Source organism: Bactrocera neohumeralis, chromosome 4 (genome assembly GCF_024586455.1).
Source record: "Bactrocera neohumeralis isolate Rockhampton chromosome 4, APGP_CSIRO_Bneo_wtdbg2-racon-allhic-juicebox.fasta_v2, whole genome shotgun sequence".
Lineage (NCBI taxonomy): Eukaryota > Metazoa > Arthropoda > Insecta > Diptera > Tephritidae > Bactrocera > Bactrocera neohumeralis.
The window spans coordinates 76,644,827-76,669,437 of NC_065921.1; the positions used below are offsets into that span (position 1 = coordinate 76,644,827).

Genomic DNA, 24,611 nt, shown 5'->3' on the forward strand with positions numbered 1-24,611 from the left:
GACCGATAAATAATATGGGTGGAAAAGAAATGAAAAATTTTAATAAGATAATTAAAAATTATAAAAAAAAAAAAAAATATTACGATTGATAAAAATAATAATTATATTAGAAATATTAAGATAAAATATTTCAATATAAATAAAATTTATTTTTCTTTTAACATTTTGTCTAATAATTGATAAAATAATATTAATAATAAAAAAATAATAAAAAAATATATTTCGATCCAAAAATTATTGTACTTGTATCAGAAATATTAATAGCGATAATAAAAAAAATATGATATGATATATGATAACAATATTAATAAAATTGATTTTTATTTTTTTTAATATTTTATTTAATAATTATTAATCATAAATAAAAAGACCGTTAAATAATATTTGGAAAACGTCTTGTTTAAAATATTGTTGTAATTGGTTGCTGAGAAATTAAAAAAATATATATATTAACAAATAAAGAATCAAATAAAATAATACGCTCCATGAAAATAATTAAATAAATATTAACTTATAATTTCTTTTTCGACTTTATTCAATCTAAATTGGTTATAATTTCTTTGTAAATATTTATTTAATTTTTATTAACATTTTTTTGACAAATTACAGAATTTTTAAGGTATTTTTTTACAAATTTTAAATATTTTTTTATATTATTATTAATATTTCTAATTTTAATAAAGTTCCAAATAAAATACAAGCTTTAAGTGGCTTTAAAATAATAACATTTCACTCTACTACTAAAAAATACATAGTTGCTACTCCGCTAACAAGTATTGCATACGTTTAGGCGTACATAAATATATACATTTTTTGTATCATATGTTAGTATGCCGTTAAATTCGAAAACGCAAAAGTAGAGAGTTATAACCCCTTAACACAGTAATACAGTTAGAAGGCCGAAAAAAGCGAATTTTTCAAATTATTTTTGAGAAAACTTTTAAATTTATTGATCAAAAAATCTGTAGACATATTATAACTGTATTTTAAGACTTAGTATTAGCAAAAATATCTATTTGGAAAAGAACTACAGCTGATCTCGGAAGCTTCTCTCAAAAAAGATTCTGACCACTAAATCTCTGAACTAGATGCTCTGAAATCAAAAACTCAAACAGATTTCGTTAAAGTAATGTTAAATCTAGTAATTAATAGGAGGAATAAGCAAAATAATTTTTTTGACAAAATGGCGGTTTCTAAAAAAAAAAAAACAAAAAAAAAAAAAAAAAATCGATTTTTGACCAAAAAAATTGATTTCTGCCTTAAATTGTTTATAAAAGATCATATATCAGTAAAAAAAAAAGTTCAAATAATAACTAAAAAATATATTTAAGGAGCTCGTGTTAAAATTTTGAGAAAAACTAACCAAATCAATTTCACCGCGAAACAGTAGGAATAGTCTTTTTCCAGTTTGGCGATAGGGTTTTAAATTCGTCAATCTTGTTTGTGAAGGGTTTGCTAAAGAGTCGCCAGTCGCACGGTGCTAAATCATGCGCCTATGGTGCTTGCGAAAGGATATTAGTCCCATTTTTGGCAAACAAGTCGCGAGAAATCAATTTAGTAAGAGATGGTGTTTCATCGTCATACCGTCACCAATTAAGACTTGACGCGTTTAGACACAACACATTCTTTAAGATGTTTTGGGCTGAGACAAATGATATTCCAACACTATCAGCGAGTTTTCTAATTATCTATCGACGAATTTCAAGCATGAAATCTTTGTTTTTTGGATGGAAGTTGTTGATGGTCGTCCAGTGTGTGGTCTTGCACCAACTTATAAACGTTTTTTGTGTGATAGCCGGATCACCACAGATCTTACATATTAAAAAAGTCCACAAAATAATTTTGAATGACCGTAAAGTGAAGTTGTTCGAGATAGCAGTCATTCTATATATGTATGTGACCTGGTCTACGAAAAGGGAGCTAACGTGCGAAAACTAGTTTTCTGGGAAAAGCTGTTAAAAATAATCGTCAGTTTCTCGTTATCTCATTAATTGTTCTCCTTTTTTTTTTTCGTAGACCAGGTCACATATAACAACTGATCGTATCCAAGTCATATCATTCACGAATATTAGATCATGAGAAAGCTCAGTGCAAAGTGGGTGCCGCGAGAGCTCATTTTTGACCAAAAATTACAAGTTGATGATTCGGAGCACTGTTTGGCGATGTTCAAGTGTAATGCAAGAAGCGTTTCAAAGTAAACAGGACTTAAAAAAAAACATAACAAATGGTTTTTTCGGCAAAATCAACTTATTTTATTCAAAGTAGTCTCCTTCTGCTTCAATACAGCTTTTTGCACGGTCCAAAAGCATGTCGAACGAGTGTTTTAGCTCGTTGGCCGGTATGCCCGCCAGTATGCCGGTGCAAGCCTTTTGAATGGCCTCTACGTCTGCATAACGCTTTTCTTTCATAGATAAATGCATTTTTTCGAAAAGGACGAAGTCGCACGGTGTCATAACAAGTGAATACGGGGAGTGGTTAATGGTTAAAATGTGATTTTTGGTCAAATAATCGGAATACGTTCCTTAACTTGCGCATGGAATAATTTCTATTCTTTGAGGAATTTCTAAATTTAATTTCTGATCTCTTTGGGGAAGAAAGGACCATCAACAGCGACTATTATATAGCGTTTTATTGGACTGTTTGAAGGACGAACTCACCGAAAACATTTGAAGAAAAAGGCAGTACTATTTCACCAAGACAATGCACCGTGTCATAAGTCCGTGAAAACGATGGCAAAAATGTATGAATCCTGTTCCTGTTCTTAGATCTCAAAAGAATACTCGCTGGGAAGAAGTTTTCATCGAATGAAGAGGTGATCGCCGAAACAGAGGCCTAGTTAAATGATCAGTATGACGAGCTGAGTTCATTTATCCCGTCCGTCTGTCTGTATATCCGCGAACGAGTACTCCACTTTTCAAGATATCAATCTGAAAATTTGCGCACGTCCTTTCTTCCCAAAGGCTGCTTATTTGTCAGAAACGCCGATATCCGATCACTATATCATATAGCTACCATACAAACTGACCGAATAAAATCAAGTCTTTATATGAAAGACTATTTTATTTGTCGAGGTATCTTTAAACTCTTTTTCACGTGTAGCCACGTCCTTATCCAATGGAGTGGAGGTCTTTCGCTTCTTCTGCCTCCCCCGGAGGGCATCTGTCGGCCTCAGTCTGAAGAGGCACCTGTCGGCAAGAGTTATTCTGCGTTGTATTTAGAGACTGACATTGTTGGTGGTGTTAATACTGGTTGTAAGATAGACAAAATTATCTAAAACTTCGAAGTTATGATTGTCAACAGTGGCTCTCCCTGCGGGGAGGGAGATAAGAATATTCCCGCGGTAAGGCATGCCTGTCGTATGAGGCGACTAAAATCCAAATGCACTATGTCCGACATTCACATGTCTGGTTTATTGAATGTCGGCATGGTCAGAGATGTCAGAAAAGTGCTATATTGAAATACTATCAATTCATTGAATGGGTTTGCGATTATATAACAAACACAAAAATGAAAGGGATAACAAAAAATCATACAGTCGGGTTCTTAAGAATTCCTGGAATTTTTGGGGCTCGACTGGCAGTAGCTTAAGCGCAAGCTTGGGCTACAGGTCACACCAAAGACTAAAACATGGTACCACGGGGAGCAGCCGCCCCTGGAGTTCGCTCCAGTCTGCTCATTGGGTTTGGCCCTTTGTGGAGATTCGTGGTGGTTGTGGTTAAAACCCAAATGCGGGGAGAACTGACCTTGTCCCGGACCCAAAGCACGGCAGAGCTTTTAGATGGGCCTCGAACCCGACCAAGGTGGCTAGTGTGTCCTTTGCCACGATTGGAACCAAAATGTGTGTGGCGGCACTCATACCTTGGTTTCTTCCAGGGTGTAATGTTGTGCATGCACTTACACTTGGGGGCGCTGATCAACGCATTAATTTGATCGTTGTGCTTAGCAATAGATACACCGTGGAGTTAAGCTGTCGACAGCAGGATCCCACGTTAAACACAATCAGACAGTTGTCAACAGTGGCTTGGGAGCCAAGCGCGAGTGCGCATAACCTCAAATATTATAAAAAAAATTCATCTCAGTTTCTTCATATTATGGTATATAATTATATTTATTATCGGTAAATTGCACAGCATACAAATTTATATATATTTATATATGTAGTTATGCTAAAAACTAAAACTTAATCGGTTCGTTTTTATGGAACTATTTTGTTGTTGCTAAGAAATCATATTTTATGTCTAGTAGGCTGTTTATCGTTTTTTGTTTCGTTTAATATTTGCAACTGTAAAAAATATTATTTATATCTGTACTTTCCTGAAAACATTTAATTTGGCTTACGTATTTTTAAGAAAATAGCTTTTATTGTGTTCTTAAGAGTAATTCGTTTGCTTCACTATGAACTTTTGTACTTTAGAAACAAAAGTAAGTAAAATACGTATTTTTATAAGTATAACAAATTTATATGTATATATATTTTTATAGTTTAATATCTTGTTTATATGTATTTGTATTGCTATGTAAATTGCTTGTTTCCCTTGGCTTCTAACAATGACTTGTACTCATAACTATTTTGTTACATTTACATAGTTAAAACAATTAAAATTAAAAATTATACTAATATAGACGCCCACAAATATATAGGCATGTAGAACATGACTCTATCGTCGTGGTATACTATAATGTTATAAAAAGTAGCAGGCTTTGGAAAATTCTCCCATTCCTCGCTTTTACATGCAACGAAGTGAATTTGATAGTTGTAGAATAAGAGTTTGTTGTTTTTGCTCTAGTAGTTTATCCTCGTTCGCTCACAACCACACCAGAAAACCCCAAATAGCCAGCGCTAATGTAAGTCCAATAGTTAGGCCGAAGAGCAGTGCGCAAATGCCGAAGATAACGAGGAAGAGCACGAAGAAGCCAAGATAGTGTATGATATTGAAACTATAAATTTGTGTGAGGAGAAGAGAAAATATAATTAAATTGGTATGTTATGGCAGAACAATAGAAATTATATATTTGTAGAGTGATAAGAATCTGCACTGTTGTTTCTAGTTGAGATAAATTAATGTTAGGAAGAAAAAAAGAAAAAAAAATGGATTGTCATAAAAATGCATAAGCTCTGATTTTGTAAGAGAAAATTGTAAAGCTTTCTGCTAAAACTTCATAATATTTCACTTTTCCGCTATTGTGATGTCAGCGGCAACACTCGGTGACGTCAGCGGTGCCGAGCTCGGTAACTAAGCTTGTACTCAAAGAGTGGTCACTAGAAATAGCTTCAATTAACTTGAACATCAGGCTCGTTTGGCTGTCTGATCACAGCGGAATTCCTGACAATTGCAAATCAGGGGCACTCTTGCCCCGCTCACGTCAAAATGAGACCGAATAGATCTTCATTGACGTCTTGCGCTCTAGCTCTGGATCAATGGACCTCGCATGCGCTTAGCAGGCGTTGATTGACAACCAGTTTCTGTGCGACCGCGAGGTTCTTCAGGCCGAGAGTAGAACGCAAGGGATCGACTGAACTTATTTCCTTGAGAAAAGTTGATCTAACCACAATTATAGAAGTTCTTAGTGGACAAAGTTCAATAGGCATGGCGGCAAGGGTTTAAATCTTATCGGAAGGTAGTTGTTAAAGTTGTATGGAGGTCCTGCTTTGTCAAGTCTTTGCAAGACTGAGGCTGAAACATCTCGGTCACCTTAAACATAGTCGAAACTAATATTAGCAGTCTGAACAAATTTGTGATTGGCTAAAAGCGCTTTGTTGATCTGTAACGGTCGTCTGATCTAGTTTATAGAAGTTTATAGGTACCACAACGGACCGGCGTTGTATGTTATCCAAATGAGATACTTCTTGGATCGACCTTTTAACCTAACCTAACCTGCCGTCAGCGAAACAGCTGTAGCCGTCAAACTAGTAAGTGTGAATCACTAAGCAAGCATCATAAACTGCGCCATCATTTTATACACTCTACTAAGCGAAAATTGTATACTCACACTCTCCAATACATGCGATGCCATTTGGTGGTCTCTGCAGCCTCCTTAAAGTAGAAACGTCGCACACCGATCAAACAGCGATCTATGAACTCGGACCAGTCGCACGTGCTAGAATCGAAGTTATAACGTTTCTTGTCACTCTCATGCATCACCGTCATTATGCGTAGAGCATTCTTTAATGAATAGCGAAAATCTTTGTCGAGGAAGTAGTCGAACGCTTTGGTGCCCTTGTGAAAGACGCGCATATACTCGTAGGCGCTGTCGAAAAAAATGGTTTTAAATTTTACATTTCAGATAAAATTATAGGCATTGAATACTCACGTGTGCTGTGGCATGCCAATACCGAACAATTTCTCTGGTATGGTATAAGCGAGCGCGGGTAATATGTGAAAGAGGTAAAAGAAGAGTTTATAACGCCAACCATTACGCAATTTTGTACTTGGCTTCCAAACGAAATTATTGGGCGGATGCCGTTTGACGCTCTCATTCATTATATTACATAATTCGATCAATGTTAGCGGGTTCACTTCGCCCGATGTACAGTGTATCACTTCGGGTTTTTCCAATGGATGCGTACCCACATACCAGCCCATAACTAGCGACGAATTGATCACAAAATCGCATGGTATAATATCGATGACAGAGGCGGCACGACCGCACATGGTGCGAAAGATGCCCTTTACGAAGCCGGCCAAATAGCCGAGATGACCAGAATTTGCATTGCCGACCCAGCCTTTCATTGGGTGTTCCCAGGTGCCGTAAACTGTGTGGATGAGTAAGATAAAGGTGTGAAAGTATGATTTAACTAAAGGTTAAGCTCAAAGGATAACAGTATATGTAATTAATATCCGCAACACCACCACCCATCTTGAGACCCAGCATTCTTTATTGGATAATATTCGACCGAATAGGCCACGTCCAGCACGCAGTGAAGAAAATATAGCAACCGTAGCTGAGAGTGTGCACGAAGACCGTGGAGGGTCGATTCGGCGATGTTTGCAGCTAATCGGACTGACGTATGGCTAATGCCTTGCGCAAGAACTGAAACCACTCGACCTTCATAAGCGACTTCGCTATGCGTTCTCGAAAAGTTCCAAGAAGATCCAACGTTTTCGAGCCAAATTTTGTGCAGCGATGAAATTCATTTCTGGTACAATGGTTATGTAATCAAGCAGAATTGCCGCATTTGGGACGAAGAGCAACCTGAAGAAATTCAAGAGATGCCATTTCATCCAGAAAAATACGGTTTGGTGAGATTTGTGAACCGATCGAATGGCCGGTCCATATTTCTTCAAAAATGATGCCGGTGAGAACGTAATCGCGCCATTATAACCGACTTTTAATGCCTGAAATTGAAGCTCGTGATCTCGGCGACATTTCGTTTCAACAAGACGCTGCCACTTTCTCACATCGCATCAATCACTGGATTTATTGCGAGAACACTTCGACGACAGATAATATCATGTTTTGGGCTGGTCGATTGGCCACCACTTCCCTCACATCGCATCAATCACTAGATTTATTGAGAAAACATTTTGGTGAGCAGATATTGGTCGATTGGCTGCAAAGCCAATGATATCGCATCGTTGGACTTTTTCCTGTGGGGATATGTAAAGTCTAAATTCTATGTGCACAATGCCGCTTCGATTAGGTCTTGGAACAAAACATCACGCTTGTCGTTCGCCAGTTACCAGTCGAAATGCTCGAACGAGTCGTCGAAAATTGGACTCAACGGATGGACCAACTGAGAAGTAGCCGAGGCCGACATTTGAAAGAGAAAATCCTCAAAAAAAAAAAAAATAAATGCCGAAGATGGTTTTTTCGAATAATAATAAACATTCTCCATTAAATAGATATAACGGATGTCTTCGGCAGCGGCATAGATCTCTAATATAAGTACATATATAGTGCAGTGTACTAGATTACAGGAGGAAAGCAAACTATATGAATTCGTATGTGGATATTGTATAAAAGCATAAATACAGATTTCCGAAGATCGTTTTCAAGACGAATAAGTTTACGCCACCGAAATGGACAGTATCCAGTGAATGACTATTAACTAGGTAGCATTCTCCACCCACGATGCTCTCAAGACTGTAAAGAAACTTAACCGGAATAGATCCGGCCTTATACAGATCAATGTTTGCTTTTTTCCTAGAGGGATATGTACTCTCTTGCTATAAATAAAAAAAGGGTACTTTTTGGTATGTAGAAGACCCGAATCTTGTGGTCGATGAACCAGACTTTAGCGATTTGCAAGAATTATATAAAAAAATGGCAAAAGAATAAATTGGCAAAATAAAGTAGTATAAAAAAGTACAAAATCCATTAATTTGAAGGCTCTTTACAAAGATCATTTGGCTCGTTGCTAATTAAACAAAATTAATAAAAATTATACATGTTTTCACACTCACCAATCGATGGCCGCACAATTGCCGCCGGCAATCCCGACATCTCTGCCATTAGTAAATTCTCCGATAGATTCTTTGTGAATGTGTACGTATTGGGGTGATCTCGTATGATCTCCTTACATTTTTCATCTGTGAAATCTTCCCATTTAGCATCATCCTCAGCCATTTTCATCATATCATACGGATCGAATTGTGATTTGTAGACTTCTTCGACAATTAGGCCACGGTTGTTGCTATTGCAAAACGCGGTGGACAGATAAATGTAGGCGGAGAGATTTTTCAATTTCTTTGCCAGTTCAATGGTGCGCATTGTGCCGGTTAAATTCGTCTTAATGGCCGTACGTAGTGGTGAACTGAACTTGATCGTGGCGGCACTGTGATAGATCACATTCACTTTATCGATGAGCTCGTTTAATACTGCCTCGTTGAAGCCGAAATTCACTTCACTCAGCTCACCAACAATGGGCACGACTTTAGCGAGTGACTTCTCATTGAACTTCTGGAAGATCTGTGTTTGGGAGAAATGAAGAAAATTAGCAATAATTAAATTATTAGTAAATATTTAAAAGTTCTGTTATTAGATCATTAAAAATGGATCAGCTAGAAGATTGAAGCTGTTGTTTAATGTTGAACTCCAGTTTTGAAAGCAGCTGTTTTAGTTTCGTTAACTAAAAGTCTCCTCAGCTCAAGACACTGGTATTGCTAATATTATAGAAAGGTTGGTCTAAGAACTCTAAAATCTAAAATAGACTAAGATTACAAACGTATGGACTTCCTTTTTAAGATCTTCTATTACTTATCAGCATTAGTTGTGATCCGTAGCTGTCCTTTTCGATCAATTGACTTTCATAAATATGTTTGGATCTTTCAAATGTGATCTTGGTAATTCATCTGTAGCTCAATCTCCAGCGTTCGAATGCGTCAAAATACTGATCTGTTCCAGTTCCAATACAGACATTTCTAAGTAGTAGACCGCGCATGCGTAGTAGAAGAAATGTATATATTGCCACTTTTTAAGCAAAATCAGAAGGCGAGTCATTAAGAGGGCGAATTTCAGTTTTTTACTATCTTAACTTACAAAAGATGTTGATGGGGAAAACTCCACACCAAATTATACGGGAAGAAGCTGGGCTGTTTAGTTTATCAGATTAGACCGCAGGGCTAAGATCAATCACTAACTCATTGTGGTCCCAGATGGTTAGCAAATTAAGCCTTATCCAGCAACTACTAATCAAATTTTGTTTAAACTGCCCAATACAAAAGCATTGGGAGCGGTTGAATATATGACTCATTCGGCTGAAGACAGGATATTCCCATAGATAATGTTTCAGCGTCTCATTATCTTCCATGCATCTTAAGGGTAGATGTCCATGATGATCCTACAATATTACTAGGTTCCCTTTTGCCTAAAAGTGGAAGCTTTTTGGTCTGCCCACCATCGACACTATCTCAAAGTAACTTTGTGGTAAGCCCTCTATTGCCAATGTTCCAAGATTAAGCTGCTCTTCTAGGGTCCTTGCTTCAAAAAACTCTTGAAAGTAAAGTAACTTTGTGGTATGCCCTGGTTGCTAGTGTTCCAAGACATGAGGTGTTTTACTAGGGTCCATTGCTTCAAAAAGCTTTTCAAGGAGCTTACTCGTTTTACTACAGAAGAAGCGCACTCCTGTTCCGGTTTCAACCCTTGATCCATCGGTGAATGTGTAGATTTTACTGTTGTGTCTGTTAATCACACAATCATTGACCAATTCTTCTCTACTGGGGAATGAAAACGACGTGGTTAATTCCATATGGATCTCCTTTTCTCGTTCACATTGCCAATTTAGCCCGAGTTCAATAACAAGGTCGACTATGATACCATATCCATACTGTCTCCGAATCTGACTCCAATGGCCTAAAATGATGAGCCGGATGGCCGTAAGCTTTGCGTCATACTTAATTTGATTATGTATTGGCTGAATATCGTGGATAAACACCAGAGATTTGTTGTTGTAATTTCCATAGCGCCCGTAATCCTCAGCCAGCAGACCCGTTGCTTCCAGGGAATTAATGTGGCACTTTTCCGATAATTAATCCATCGCATCAATAATTAATATAGGACGAATGACACATGTGTAGAGCCAATAGACTTTAAGGGGCCGTAAACTCCACTTTATAGTACTGACTCATCTGAAAGAGTTCCAGATACGAAGGGCTTTGGAAGTCTTGCTCTCAATGTGTTCTCTGCAGATCAGGTTTTTATCTAGCATAACTTCGAGATATTTGAAATAGTTTGAGAATGCAATAGTTCTAACCATTAAAAAGATATCGAATTGAGATCTAGTAGTGAAAATTTTTGGGTAGTCATGAACTCGTTTGGTCAAATCTTGGATACATGATCTCGAAGGAAAAATTTAGCTTTTGACGTGGCCGTTATATTGACAACACATCAGCTATCTTATAAAAGGCATACTTTCTAAAGGGTGATACATTTCGAGGGTATCAAATGGGTCTGGCAGTGAACGAGGGCAAGACGAAATATCTCCTGTCATCAAACAAACACTCGTCGCACTCGCGACTTGGCACTCACGTCATTGTTGACAGTCATAACTTTGAAGCTGAAGATAATTTCGACTATCTTGGAACCAGCGTAAACACCACTAACAATGTCAGCCTAGAAATCCAACGCAGGATAACTCTTGCCAACAGGTGCTACTTCGGACTGAGTAGGCAATTGAGAAGTAAAGTCCTCTCTCGACAAACAAAAACCAAACTCCATAAGTCACTCATAATTCCCGTCCTGCTGTATGGTGCAGAGGCTTGGACGATGTCAACAACGGATGAGTCGACGTTGCGAGTTTTCGAGAGAAAAGTTCTGCGAAAGATTTATGGTCCTTTGCGCGTTGGCCACGCCGAATATCGCATTCGATGGAACGATGAGCTGTACGAGATATACGACGACATTGACATAGTTCAGCGAATTAAAAGACAGCGGCTACGCTGGCTAGGTCATGTTGTCCGAATGGACGAAAACACTCCAGCTCTGAAAGTATTCGACGCTGTACCCGCCGGCGGAAGCAGAGGAAGAGGAAGACCTCCACTCCGTTGAAAGGACCAGGTGGAGAAGGACCTGGCTACGCTTGGAATATCCAATTGGCGCAACGTAGCGAAAAGAAGAAACGACTGGCGCGCTGTTGTTAACTCGGCTATAATCGCGTAAGCGGTGTCTACGGCAATTAAGAAGAAGAAGAAGATACATTTCGAGGTTCCTTACTTTTTACAGAGAATCCACATAAACTTCAAATATAACGGGGAATGTTTATTATCATTCGAAAGAACATTCTTCATTTATTTTTTGATGATTTTCTCTTTCAAATGTTGGCGGCGGCTAAGTCTCAAACGGTCCATCTGTTTAGTCCAATTTTTGATGACTCGTTCGAGCATTTCGATTGTTAAGCGGCGAATGATACGCGTGATGTTTTGCTTCATGGTCTCAAACGAAGCGGGATTATGCGCATAGACTTTTGTCTTTTCATATCCCCACAGGGAAAAGTGTGATATCACACGATCTTGGTGGCCAATCGACCGGCTCAAAGCGTGAAATTATCTGCTCACCGAAGTGTTCTCTCAATAAAACCATTGATTGATGCGTTGTGTGGGACGTGACGAAATCTTGTTGAAACCAAATGTCGCCGAGATCACGAGCTTCAATTTCAGGTATCAAATAGTCGGTTATCATGGCGTGATAATGGTCGCCATTGACGGTTACGTTCTCATCGGCATCATTTTTGAAGAAATATGGGCCGATGATTCCACCGGCCCAAAAACCACACCAAACCGTTGTTTTTTGAGGATGAATTTGTAGCTTTACATAGAATCTCTACAGGTTGGTCTTCGTCCCAAATGCGGAAATTTTGCTTATTTGCATACACGTTGAGCCAGAAATGGACCTCATCGCTGAACAAAATTTGGCTCGAAAACATCGGATCTACTTGGAACATTTTAAGAACCCAGAGAGCGAAGCGATGTCGCGTGGTAAGCGGCTTCTACTTCAACTTGGATCATTCGTTACAAAACGAACCACCGTTAAATGGGCTTAGTTTTTGTTTAAGTTTTGCTTTTGATTCTAACCGACCGCAAAATATTAATTGTGATGTTAATAAAAATCAACAAAAAACATATTAGTCTCAATTCAGTTAATGTTTTTTTTTTTTAATTAACTTACAAATAGCAGTTTTTTCAATAGTGACTTCAGCTACTTATATTTCTTTACGCACATTTTCTCATATTTTTTTTTAATTTTTCACATTTTTTACACAGCGCAACCAACAGGTGGCGACGGTTTTTATTTATGAGTGATTTTAATGACTTGTAAACTGCATATTTTGACTTTATTATGCATTTACATTTAAATTTATTACAACTATAAGTGCAAATGCCTGCGTAGAAGTGCAAAATGATATAAAAACAATAACGGTAGCACAGCTGCTATGCGGCTATAACACAAGAGATATGTAGTCGCATTAATGCATGACTTAAATCGCACTTCAAGTGTCATTAAGTGCGCAATTATTTCACTGCTAATGTATTTAACTTTTTTTCCCAACTGCTTTTCATTGTCTGCGGCTGTTTTGTATTTACATAGCGTGTGATGCGTTGCGCATGCGTCACATGCAAACACACTAGCGGACAACGGTCAGTGACTCTGTACGTGTGGGCGGGTGTCAAAGAAGAAAAAAGCAGAAATTAAGAAGAAAAAAATAAAAAAGCAGCAACTCAGAAAAAAACAAAAAAAGAAATTGAAAAAAAAAAATTGAAAAGAAAAAGACACAATTTTTTAAATCACTTTTCCGTGTCGCTTTTGCTTGTCAAGCGGATGTATCGTGACATCTGCTCCAGTCGCTTTTCATATTGAAGTTATTATTTCTTGAAAATTTCATCTTTCAACATTTTCTTTTCACTTCCTCAATTATATTTTTTCATAACTGTCAGCGCATCCGTCCATTTTGACAGATGTCGCAGTTCGCTGAATGTCACTCGCTGCCCGCCTTCGTATGCGGTTTGGTAGGCGGTTATGGCTGGGTGCTGATGCGTTGTGGTTTTCTTTATACCTTTTGGAGATTGTATTGTAATTAAGTGAAGCTTATGATGCTTGAGTGAATATATGAATTATATAGTATATTTATAGGGAATTATGTAAGTTGTTGACAGGGCGTATATTTAGTTCGTTTCTATTGGTTAATTTGGGCTCATTTATTTTTATTATATTTGTGATATATTTTATTAGATTTGCAACTGTAATTATTTTTTGGTAATATTACTTCCTATCAAAGGAAAAAAATACTTTTGGAAACCTTGCTTTAGGACATATGTATCTTTCCCCCTAAAACTCGTAACGCGACTCATCAGATGTTGTCTTCATTCGTGACTCTGCACCAACCATATAACAGGACGGGGGAGATGATTGACTTGTAGAGTTTGATCTTTGTTCGTCGAGAGAGGACTTTACTTCTTAATTACCTACTCAGTCCGACGTAGAACCTGTTGGCAAGAGTTATTCTGCGTTTGATTTCGAGGCTGATATTGTTGTTGACGTTAATGATGGTTCCAAGATAGACGAAATTATCTACGACTTCGAAGTTATGACTGTCAACAATGACGTGGGAGCCAAACCGCGAGTCCGACGATTGTTTGTTTGATGACAAGAGGTATTTCGTCTTGTCCTCGTTAACTACTAGACCCATTTGCTTCGCTTCCTTATCCAGTCTAAAGAAAGCAGAACTAACGGCGCGGATGTTGGGGCCAATGATATCATTGGCGTACGCCTGCAGATTTGCACTCTTATAGAAGATTGTACCTGCTCGATTAAGGTCTGCAGCTCGAATAATTTTCTCCAGCAGTAGATTGAAGAAGTCGCACGATAGGGAGTCGCCTAGTCTGGAACCGTGTTTGGTATCGAACGGCTCGGAGAGGTCTTTTCGATCCTGACGGAGCTTGTGGTATTGCTGAAGGTCAGTTTACACAGTCGTATTAGCTGTGCGTGGATACTAAATTCAGAAATAGCAGCATAAAGGCAGCTCCTTTTCATGCTGTCAAAACAGCTTTGAAATCGACGAAGAGGTGGTGTGTATCGATGCTCCTTTCACGGGTTTTTCCAAAGATTTGGTGCATGGTGAATATCTGGTCAGTTGTTGATTTTCCAGGCCTAAAGCCACACTGTTAATGTCCAATTAGTTTGTTAACGGTGAGCTTCAATCTTTCACGCAATTCGCTCGATAGAATCTTACATGCGATGTTGAGGATGCTCATCTCATGGTAGTTGGCGCAGATTGTGAGGTCTCCTTTTTGTGGATCCGACCATATGCTACAAAAAAGCTGATGTAGGATCCTTATCAGTTCTTCGTCGCCGTATTTGAATAGCTCGGCCGGCAACACATAGACTCCCACCGCTTTGATGTTCTTCAAACGTGTAATTACTATTTGAACTTCTTCGTGGTCGGGCAAAAGAGCGTCTGCTCTATCGTCATAGCTTGGAGAATCGGGTGCACCATCCCCTGGTGTTATACATTCACTGCCGTTCAGCAGGCTGGAGATGCCTTCCCTCCATACTTTTAGTATGCTCTGGTCATCAGTCAGTTGAAAACCTGTGGGGGTTCTACAAGAGTTTACTCCGGTCTTAAAACCTTCTATTAGTCGCCGCATGCGTCTCGCTTCTCTCTTCAATTCTCAGTATCAATCCCATCCCGCACGTGTTGTGGTTGATTGTTACGTTGCGTTTCTCTGATTTCTCTCGTTGAAGGAATAAATGACAAAAAGCTTGATTTCTCAAGGTGATTCTAAACTTAAGGAATCAGCTGAAGGCTGCTCAAAGTAAGATGTAGTGAATACAGATTATAACAGTGGCCCTCTATTGCTTTCTATTACCTGCCTCTCTTACTTTCTATTAGTTTAATCATTTATTTATTTTGAAATATCACTAGTCTTTTCACTCACCGGCTTCTGCAGCAAACGACTTATGCGCTCATTGGGATCGAAGTTGCGTTTTCCTCTAACCAGTACATAGATGGTACCAATGTCGGGGTGTGTATCTAGCAGTTCTTCAATCAGCACTGTGCCCAGAAATCCCGTACCGCCAGTGAGGAAAATGTTCTTATGCGCAAAGAACTCTGGCACTGTGCCGATATTCTTTAGATTCTTCTCATTTTGTTCTTTGAGCGCCAACTCCTCGGTACTGCTGCCATGATCACTGATGACAGCCATCGTATAATTGAGATTTGTTGGCGGCGCCAATGTGAATGCTTACAAAGTGGCGGTACTAAGCAGAGTAAAGGCGAACCAAAGTCAAGGCGATATTGGTGTAACGGTCAATAGCTGATATCACGTGTAGGCTGAAAAGATAGAGAGTTGTAGGCAAGTAAGTAATTGAAGATCGAGTATAAAAATTGTTAACAATATTTTAGTATTATAGAAAATCCGATTTCGATTTTCGATTTTGATGGATAAGTTTGTATGACAGCTATACTATCTTCGGAGATCTTAGGTACCAATGCGTGAGAGATTTCTTGAAGTTATCTCGTCAAATGAAAAATCTTTACATACAAGCTATATTCTATAGTGATCCGATATCAGCGGTTCCGACTAATGAGCAACTATTCATCAGTTTACAGGCGAAGGTAAAAGGTAAAGGTTTCTAATCGCAACCACTCAAAGTGAAACAAAATTTGAGTTTTGGTTATAAAATGGTTATATATTGGTTATCATATACTTATATATCGGTTATTATATCTGAAAGGGATTTTCGATTTTTTTTTGATGATACGCTGTTTTGCATTTTAGGTGACGATATAGTTTATGGAGCCTCTGACGTTTCCTACTGGGTGTTACAAACTTCGTGGCAAACTTAATATATTTTGTTTAGTCTATAAAAATTGAAAATCGCCAGCTAATGCACTTGACCGTTGTGGATGTCGACGAAAGCGCGTGCTTTACAAGTCACCGCCGACACATTCACAGCCACCGTCACAGCTTAGGCAACACGTCTAGGTCTTTGGCTTGTGACGGCGGCAACTTGTCGTTGGTATGGCCTTGTGCGCATGCGCTTGCACCCAACCCTGGCCTTGGTGCGTGCGTAGTAGCGCGAGCGTACAGACATACAAACGGTTTTTTACGCTGCTTCCTTAGACGCGATTGAAGTGTTGTTGTTTGTCAAGTTCATTAATTATACCGTTTTTCAGATTTCTTTATTTTTGTTCTTAAAGAAGTGAGAAAAAAGTATTATTATTTTTTCTAAGAGCGAGTCTGGCGCGTTGAGGTTATATCGTTGCTACCGTTAAATGTCGAGTCAACGAAAAACGAGTTTTTCTTATACAATATATATGTATCTATGTAGCTGTACACTGTCAAGGTTTTTATTAAGAATTAATTTTGACTTTGACTTGAATTTGTGTTACTTTGTTTCTTTAGAATAAGTTGTTGTAGGTCAAGTGAGAAAAGACACTTGAAAGATAATAAAATATTTTCAAATACTAAGCAAAAGATATAATTGGTGGTAGAATGTCCATAGAACTAACTAAATTTTGTATTAATTTAAATATTGGAGGTTGTTTTTTGAAAGATTTCTTTATGTGAAAAATTGAAACCTTGTGGGTCAAGTGTCTTATAAAATAAATAGGCGGAAGATTGATCAATATTCAAATATATTTTTTAGGCATACAATTTCTATTATATTTTTATGTTTTTCATTACTCCTGACTATTTATCTGCATAGTCAACCCGCAGAAGCGAGAGAGGGAGAGAGAGAGAGAAGTGTTAGGTATATTTATAGCAAAGCGAATTGAACTCATTGGATAAATATTCTTGCAAAAATCTTTACCATTTGAAAAATTTAATTTTAAAAAATATTTATATGATACACAGGTGGCAACCCTTCTCAAATAATAACAGCTTCATATCCATATTATACTACAGAATACTATTTTAAAACAAATTAAATTATTTTTTTGAAATATGTGGCAACCCTTTTCAAATATTAAGTTATGCAACAGTATTGCTGAAACTATAATTTAATCTTCAATATCTTATAATATAATTTTTATTTTTGTAAATTTAATTGAATCATTTCTTTGAAAAATGTGGCAACACTTCTCAAATAATAGCTTAAGTAACAATAATTCTGAAACCACTTTAGTTTCATATTCATACTATACTATATAATACTATTTTTTTGTTTTAAATTAAATTAAATTATTTCTTTGAAATATGTGGCAACCCCTCTCAAATATTAGCTTATATAAAAAAATTTCTGAAACTAACGCTTAATCTTTAATATACTCTAATATAATACCATATTTCTTCTTTAAAATTTAATTTAATTATTTCTTTGGAATATGTGGCAAGCCTTCTCAAATAATAGTTAAGTAACAATACCACAAAACCACTTTAGCTTAATATCCATACTATACTACATACTAATTTTTTTGTTTCAAATTAAATTAAATTATTTCTCTGAAATATGTGGCAACCCCTGTCAAATATTAGCTTATATAAAAATATTTCTGAAACTAACATTTAATCTTTAATATACTATAATATAATACTATTTTTTTCTTTAAAATTTAAATGAATTATTTCTTTGAAATATGTGGCAACCCTTCTCAAATATGTAATAGCTTAAATAACAATTTGATATTAATATTTGACATGTTTCAAAGTTAATATATTAATATTTTTAAACGGATGGCAACTTTTATAAATGTTAGTTTGAAATCCATAACGTTTGTCGTTTCAAATTTATTGGCTTACATTTTTTAAACAGCTGGCAACCTTCACCAAAAAATAGTTTTGACTATAAGCTTGCTAAACATTTTTTCCAACTGACTGTAAGGAATCCTTTGTAGTTATTATAAATTTTTTATTTGTGAAAAAGGTGGCAACACTGTAAAAATCTATCTCCGACAAAAAATAACATTTTTGTCACATAAATGTATTGATAAAATTGATTTCCATTCCATATTGTAAAAGTATTTTTTTTGTAGGTGGCAACCCTTACAAATATTTAATAAAATTCAAAACCTTCATTTTGACGCCCTTATTGTAAGAATTCCTGTGAATTACTAATTTCATTCAAATTATGTTTTAAAATTATGTGGTAACACCTTACAAAAATATCTTCGCCGGAAAAATTCCTCACATATGTACATATATGTACACAAGTTTGATTTAAACCCTTATTGCAATCCTAATCTTATAAATTTTATTCAATTCAATTAAATTTATACCTACATACTACATCTGTATACTTGTATTTGGCTATAAGTTTATTTAGGTGGCAATCTCTTCTAATAAGTAAAAAAATAATATAGTTTAAACTAGAAGCCCTGTTAAACTGCTTTAGTTAAGCCATTTTTCGTTCTTCTTAATTTTTTTACACTTAAAATTTCAAAAAGGTGGCAACCTTAAATATATCTTCATAAAAAAATCATATTTTCACTGACAACAAAAATAAAATTTAATTATAGTTTTAAATAACGAAAGCAAATTTAAAAATATTTCGCTTGAAATAAGTTTATTTAAGTGGCAACCTATTCGAATAAATAAAAATTAACATAGTTTAAACTAAAAGCCCTCTTAAACTGCATCGGTTTGGACATTTTTCGCTCTTCTTCATTTTTGTAAATAAAAAAATTCAAAAAGGTGGCAACCTTAAATATATCTTTACAAAAATACACAGAAAAAATTAAATTCCATTAAAATTTAATAAAAAAATTAAACAACTAAAGTAAATCTAAAAATATTTAGGTAGAAATTGATCATTGGAGACCCGAAATGACTCGAGTGAGAATCCCTCTAAATAAGTTAAAATTAATATAGTTTAAACCAGATCATCAGTTTCGAGATTTTTTTCTTTCTAATCAAATTTTCTAGAAGAATTCTTAAACGGCATCAGTTTCAAGGTTTTTTTACTTATCAAATTTTATATAAACAAGATTTAAGACAGGTGGCAGTCCTAATTTTTTTTTATAAATCAATAATTTTTTACACTGTAGAATTTAAATTTTAATTAATATTAAAAACAACTATAGCAAATTTACAAATATTTCTATGAAATAAATCATTCGAGACTCGATTTAAACCGTATGTTCCAGTCGGTAGCTTCATATAAATAAAAAAATAAAAATATATCTATTATCTATTTTCAATGCATTTCCTTACACATTTTGAGTGTCCCATACCAGCTTCAGCCGCTTTGATCTAATATGCATAGCAACCAAATATGCAGAGCGCCCTACTGTCTGCTGAACCTGCGAGCTAACACGTCTTTCAAACTTTTTTCTGTATGCAGCTGCAGTTTTTCAGCCAAAATTTGTGTATTTATGTGTCACACGACCTTTTGCTCAGCATTAACGGTGACCTATAAGCCTCGTGCACAAGCACCTCGTATAATGAATGAGATTTCTGATTCATGGTTTGGTGTCTTTGAAGTTTGCATAAATAAGAAAAAAACGTATCTTGATATCTGTTTATTTCCTCTCTTTTCTTTGTAGGCATGTTGTACCGGTATTTGTGTCAAGGTCAATTTGATTTATTTCAAATGAAGCTGCGTGTGCCTGAATCGATTACGATCAAATGCCATTACAATCAAATCACACCAACATATTAGCTCAAGCCTATACATATATACATATAGCCGCCAAATAATATTGAAGTGTTATTTCAGCTTTACCGGAACTGGCCGATCAAAAATACCGTTTTTACAATGCTTTAAAATACAGTCTTGCTTTTGGAGGTAAGCAACTAGCAGCGGTCAAAATAAAATATTTAAATGAAAAAAAAAATAGTTTTAAGCATTTATAATATACATATATATATATATATATATATATATATACATATATTTAGATTTGTAAGTTTGTAAATAAAGGGGTGTGCACACTAATTAAACGGTGTGTGTCTTTGATTAACTTTGTAGTGCCGAATTTTATTATTGCCTCTGAGTTTATACACATAAAATTAGTCAGCAAAGTAAGATATGCGCTTTTTCACAAGACACACCCGAACACACCCAATTTAAAAAAAAAAACTAAATTTATAATTAATCAGTTATATTTAGAACCAATAAAATTATATATTTTATTAATTATGAGTATGAATTGGCATAGAAGTGCTGGCACGTGTAGACCTTGATATAAACACTGACAATAGTCTTAAGCATAGCAATGAAGAGGGTTATTACGCGGGTTAACCACACTCACAAAATGCAAATTTCAAAAATGGTGTGCAAAGAAGCCATCTTCCTTTGGCCATTTCTCTGTGTGCTTTACTTGAGCTCCTCTGCGTTTGTCAAAAAATTTACATGTGAAATCAACAACAAAGTTATATCGTTAAATTTCATGCAATGTGTTATGTGGAGCACCCTTTAAGTGATATAATTCTTTCTCAAACATCTTTAATTGCTTATGCCAGTACATGTTTAGCATTTATACCAGTTTTGTGTTCGTTTCGCCATTTTCAAGGCTTGTTGAATGAAATATCACTCTAATATAAGGCTTGTGGCTTAACAAAAAAAAATTTAATATCAGAGAGGGGTTAGATACTTTTATCAATTTGTCGCTTACATTTATACCAATTATGTTCTGTACAACCAAGTTCAATTTTATTCAATGAGTTATGTGGAGAACCCTTTAAGTGATGTAAGTTGTTTTTAAAAATCTTTAGCTGCTTATGTCAGTACGTGTATTGCCTTTATACCAGTTTTGTATTCGAATCGGCATTTTCCAAGGCTGGTTGAATGTAATGTCATTCTAATCTAAGGTTTGCGTTTTAATAGAAAAATTTATTTTTTAATATCAGAGGGGTGCAAGACTCTTGAATCAATTTGTCGCTTAAATTTATACCAGTTGTATGTTCGATTGACGCATTTTGAAAATGTGGCAAATTTATGATCTAAAACTTAATAGAAACAATTATTTTCTAATGTCAGAGGAGGGCTAGACTTTTTAATCAATTTGTCGCTTACATTTATACCAGTTGTATGTTCGATAGGCCCGTTTTTAAAATTGTGGCAAATCAACAATCTGATGCTTAACAAAAAAAATATTTTCTAATATCAGAGGGCAGCTAGACGCTTTAATCACTTTGTCGCTTACATTTATACCAGCTGTATGTTCGATTGGTTTATTTTGAAAAAGTGGCAAATCATTTAGTTTTAGGCTTAATAAAAAAAATGATTTTCTAATGTCAGAGGTTCTCTAATACTCTTTTATGAAATTGTCGTTTAAATTTACACCAGTTGTATGTTCGTTTCGCCAGTTTTGAAACTCTGGAAAATCTTGCACCACTAATTTTAGGCTTAACAGATTTTTATACCCTGAACAGGGTATATTAAGTTTGTCACGAAGTTTGTAACACCCAGAAGGAATCGTCGGAGACCCTATAAAGTATATATATAAATGATCAGTATGTTGAGCTGAGTCGATTTAGCCATGTCCGTCTGTTAGTCTGTCCGTCCGTGTCCGTCTGTATATAATCGAACTAGTCCCTCAGTTTTTAAGATATCGTTTTGAAATTTTGCAAACGTCATTTTAGAAGAAGCTGCTCATTTGTCAGAACTGCCGTTATCGGACCACTATAACATATAGCTGCCATACAAACTGAACGATCGGAATCAAATGCTTGTATGGAAAACTTTCACATTTCACAAGATATATTCACGAAATTTGGTATAGATTATTTTCTAAAGCAACAATGTAATCTCCGAAGAAATTGTTCAGATCGGATTACTATAGCATATAGCTTCCATATAAACTGAACACATAGTTAATAAAAGAAATGCACCTGTGAAGGGTATATCAGCTTCGGTGCAGCTGAAGTTAACGTTTTTTCTTGTTGTTTTTTTAATATCAAAAGAGGCTAGGCTAGTAAACTGCTAGAAAGAAGTTTCTGTGGTCCCTAAAAAACCTTGTAATGATAAAATAGCTCAAAAAGAGTCTTAATCAAATAAGAACAAGCTATTTGAACAAAAATTGATGTAAACTTTAAAAAGAACAGCAATCAGCATGAAAACATTTCTTCAAAAAAAAAAAAATAAATTTTTTTTTATAAAAGAAAATAAATTTAAAAAAAATAAATTTTTTTTTATAAAAGAAATTAAATTAATTATATTTAGAAATCATCAATATGCCCGATTTAATGCTGTTTTACACATTGCTCACTTTGACAACCCGAATAATTTTTGAATATTGCAATGAACGAAATCCACAATATTTACCTTGTATATAATATATTAACAAAACAACAAATCATGTAAGCAAAAAAAAAAAAAGAAATGCGCAAAGCATTTGATGACAGCTTTCACCTTAAAGTGAAAAATTAAAAAAAAAAAAAATTGACAAAAAATTATCAGCGCACTCAATAACGTCAATTTTAGCGCATTAAAGCCTAAAAATTCATTTAAAATTCCCCAACCTTAACACCTTCCTCTATTCAGTTATGTTTTTTATAGTTTTGTATATATATGTATATATGTTTTCACCACTTTAAAAAACTTCAAATACATTGCTTATGCTCCGCCAATTATCCCACGCGTTAAACACACGAATACATATGTATGTATATACACGAGCCCACAAATTCAACAGCAAGTTCGTTGCTTGAGTCTTCTGTTGGCAGCTGCCTTCTACAGAGTGTCGTCGTCTATTGCCCATAGCTTTTGTTATTGAACACGCGTAAAATTGCGTGCATGCCTTCAAAGCTAACGGCAAAGTAACGAAAAAGTGACAGATAAGTCAATATTGACATATCTTTGTTATAGAAAATGTGGGGAATGTGTTTTTGTAATGGCTGTTTAAAGAACAATGAACTGCTTTGTTTGAGAAATGAATGGCTAATTTGAAGGGCTTTTGAGAGAAAAACCTGTTTTAAGGTTTACTTGACTAAACTGTAGTATTCCGCTAATATTATTTGTGCAAACAATGTGTTATAATATTTGAAAGTTTAAGCGACATTAGGCGCAAAAATGTTGTTACAGATAATAATAATAAAAAATATGTATATAAAAATAATAATATAAATAAATTTAAAATTACATGAAATAAAAAATATTATTTTATATACTATTATAATAATAATAGTAATTTTTATTAAAAAACGAAATAATTTAAAATAATTTTTGTATAAAAATCTTATTTTTTTTTATTATTAATGTGATTAATATTTATCAAATTTTTTACTTTTTTTGGCGTTTTCAATATTTTTGCTAATTTTTAAACCGAATGAAATGAAAATTCTTTGTGTTATTATCTACTCTCAGTTCGCCTATTTTAAGGCATTCACATGGTCACAACGCATTGTCTACGAATCGTCGCCCATGCGCACATTTATGTAAATTCAGATTTCAATTTAGGTGAGTCTGCTGTTAATAGTTCGTATGAGTTTGGTAACTGATGTCAAAACGTTTGCAAATGTGGCCATATTTATGTATTTTTAAAGCTTTATTTAGTTAGTGATAAATTGTGCGTTTTACTGCGTATTTCTTATGCTGATAGAAGCTTCGTTCCTATTGTTTAGTTTCTCTATCAGTTGTAGAGCATAATAATATTATGATTTCCAATGAAATGTTATATTTCTGCTTATATAAATAGCTATGACTAAAGTTTCTTGTATAATAGAAGTCATGTTTGTTGTCACGTAGCGTTGGTGGCTATTTATATGAAAAAAAAATAATAAAAAATAAAATAAATAAATTCATAAATAAAATTATTGATGAGGTGAGAAAATAACACTTTGATTGGAAAATAAATTATTAAAAAAAATATATTAAAATATAAAAATTATTTTGAAAAATTTTAAGACGCAATTTAAGAAAAAGAAGTAGAAAATTCTATAGAACTAGTTTTTCTTGTGCCATTTTTTTGAGTCGCGTTTGTCACTTTGGTATCATCTCTGACTCACCGTACCATCACTAACTCATTTTATCGCTCAGTTGTGAGTTATGAAGACTATATCAATCCTCTGACATCTAGTTCTTTAAGGGAGCTTTAGTGTGGCACAAGTGGCAGATACCGCTGATGTGACGACAGCACTGATGATGCGGAAGATGTTTTCCACCCCCTTACCCGCAAAAACTTAAACAAATTCAGTTTTCAATTTTAAGAAAGATAGAAACTCCAAAATTTTTTTTCATTTTTGTATTTAAAGTTTAGTTGTTCAGAATATTCCAAAAATTTTTTTTTAATT

At 35.1% G+C, this 24,611-nt stretch overlaps 1 protein-coding gene across 1 annotated transcript in view; it reads right to left on the minus strand.

The window, feature by feature from the left end:
- Positions 1-4,075: 4,075 nt before the first annotated feature.
- Positions 4,076-24,611, minus strand: part of LOC126755983 (putative fatty acyl-CoA reductase CG8303) — a 55,248-nt gene continuing 34,712 nt past the window's right edge. Inside the window, exons 3-7 of the mRNA XM_050468745.1 lie at positions 15,372-15,766; positions 8,406-8,910; positions 6,313-6,754; positions 5,992-6,249; positions 4,076-4,938 (exon numbers count right to left, since the gene is read on the minus strand). Of these exons, the coding sequence (XP_050324702.1) occupies positions 4,806-4,938; positions 5,992-6,249; positions 6,313-6,754; positions 8,406-8,910; positions 15,372-15,638 (1,605 nt within the window). The 5' untranslated portion in view covers positions 15,639-15,766 and the 3' untranslated portion in view covers positions 4,076-4,805. The remainder of the gene's footprint in view (positions 4,939-5,991; positions 6,250-6,312; positions 6,755-8,405; positions 8,911-15,371; positions 15,767-24,611) is intronic.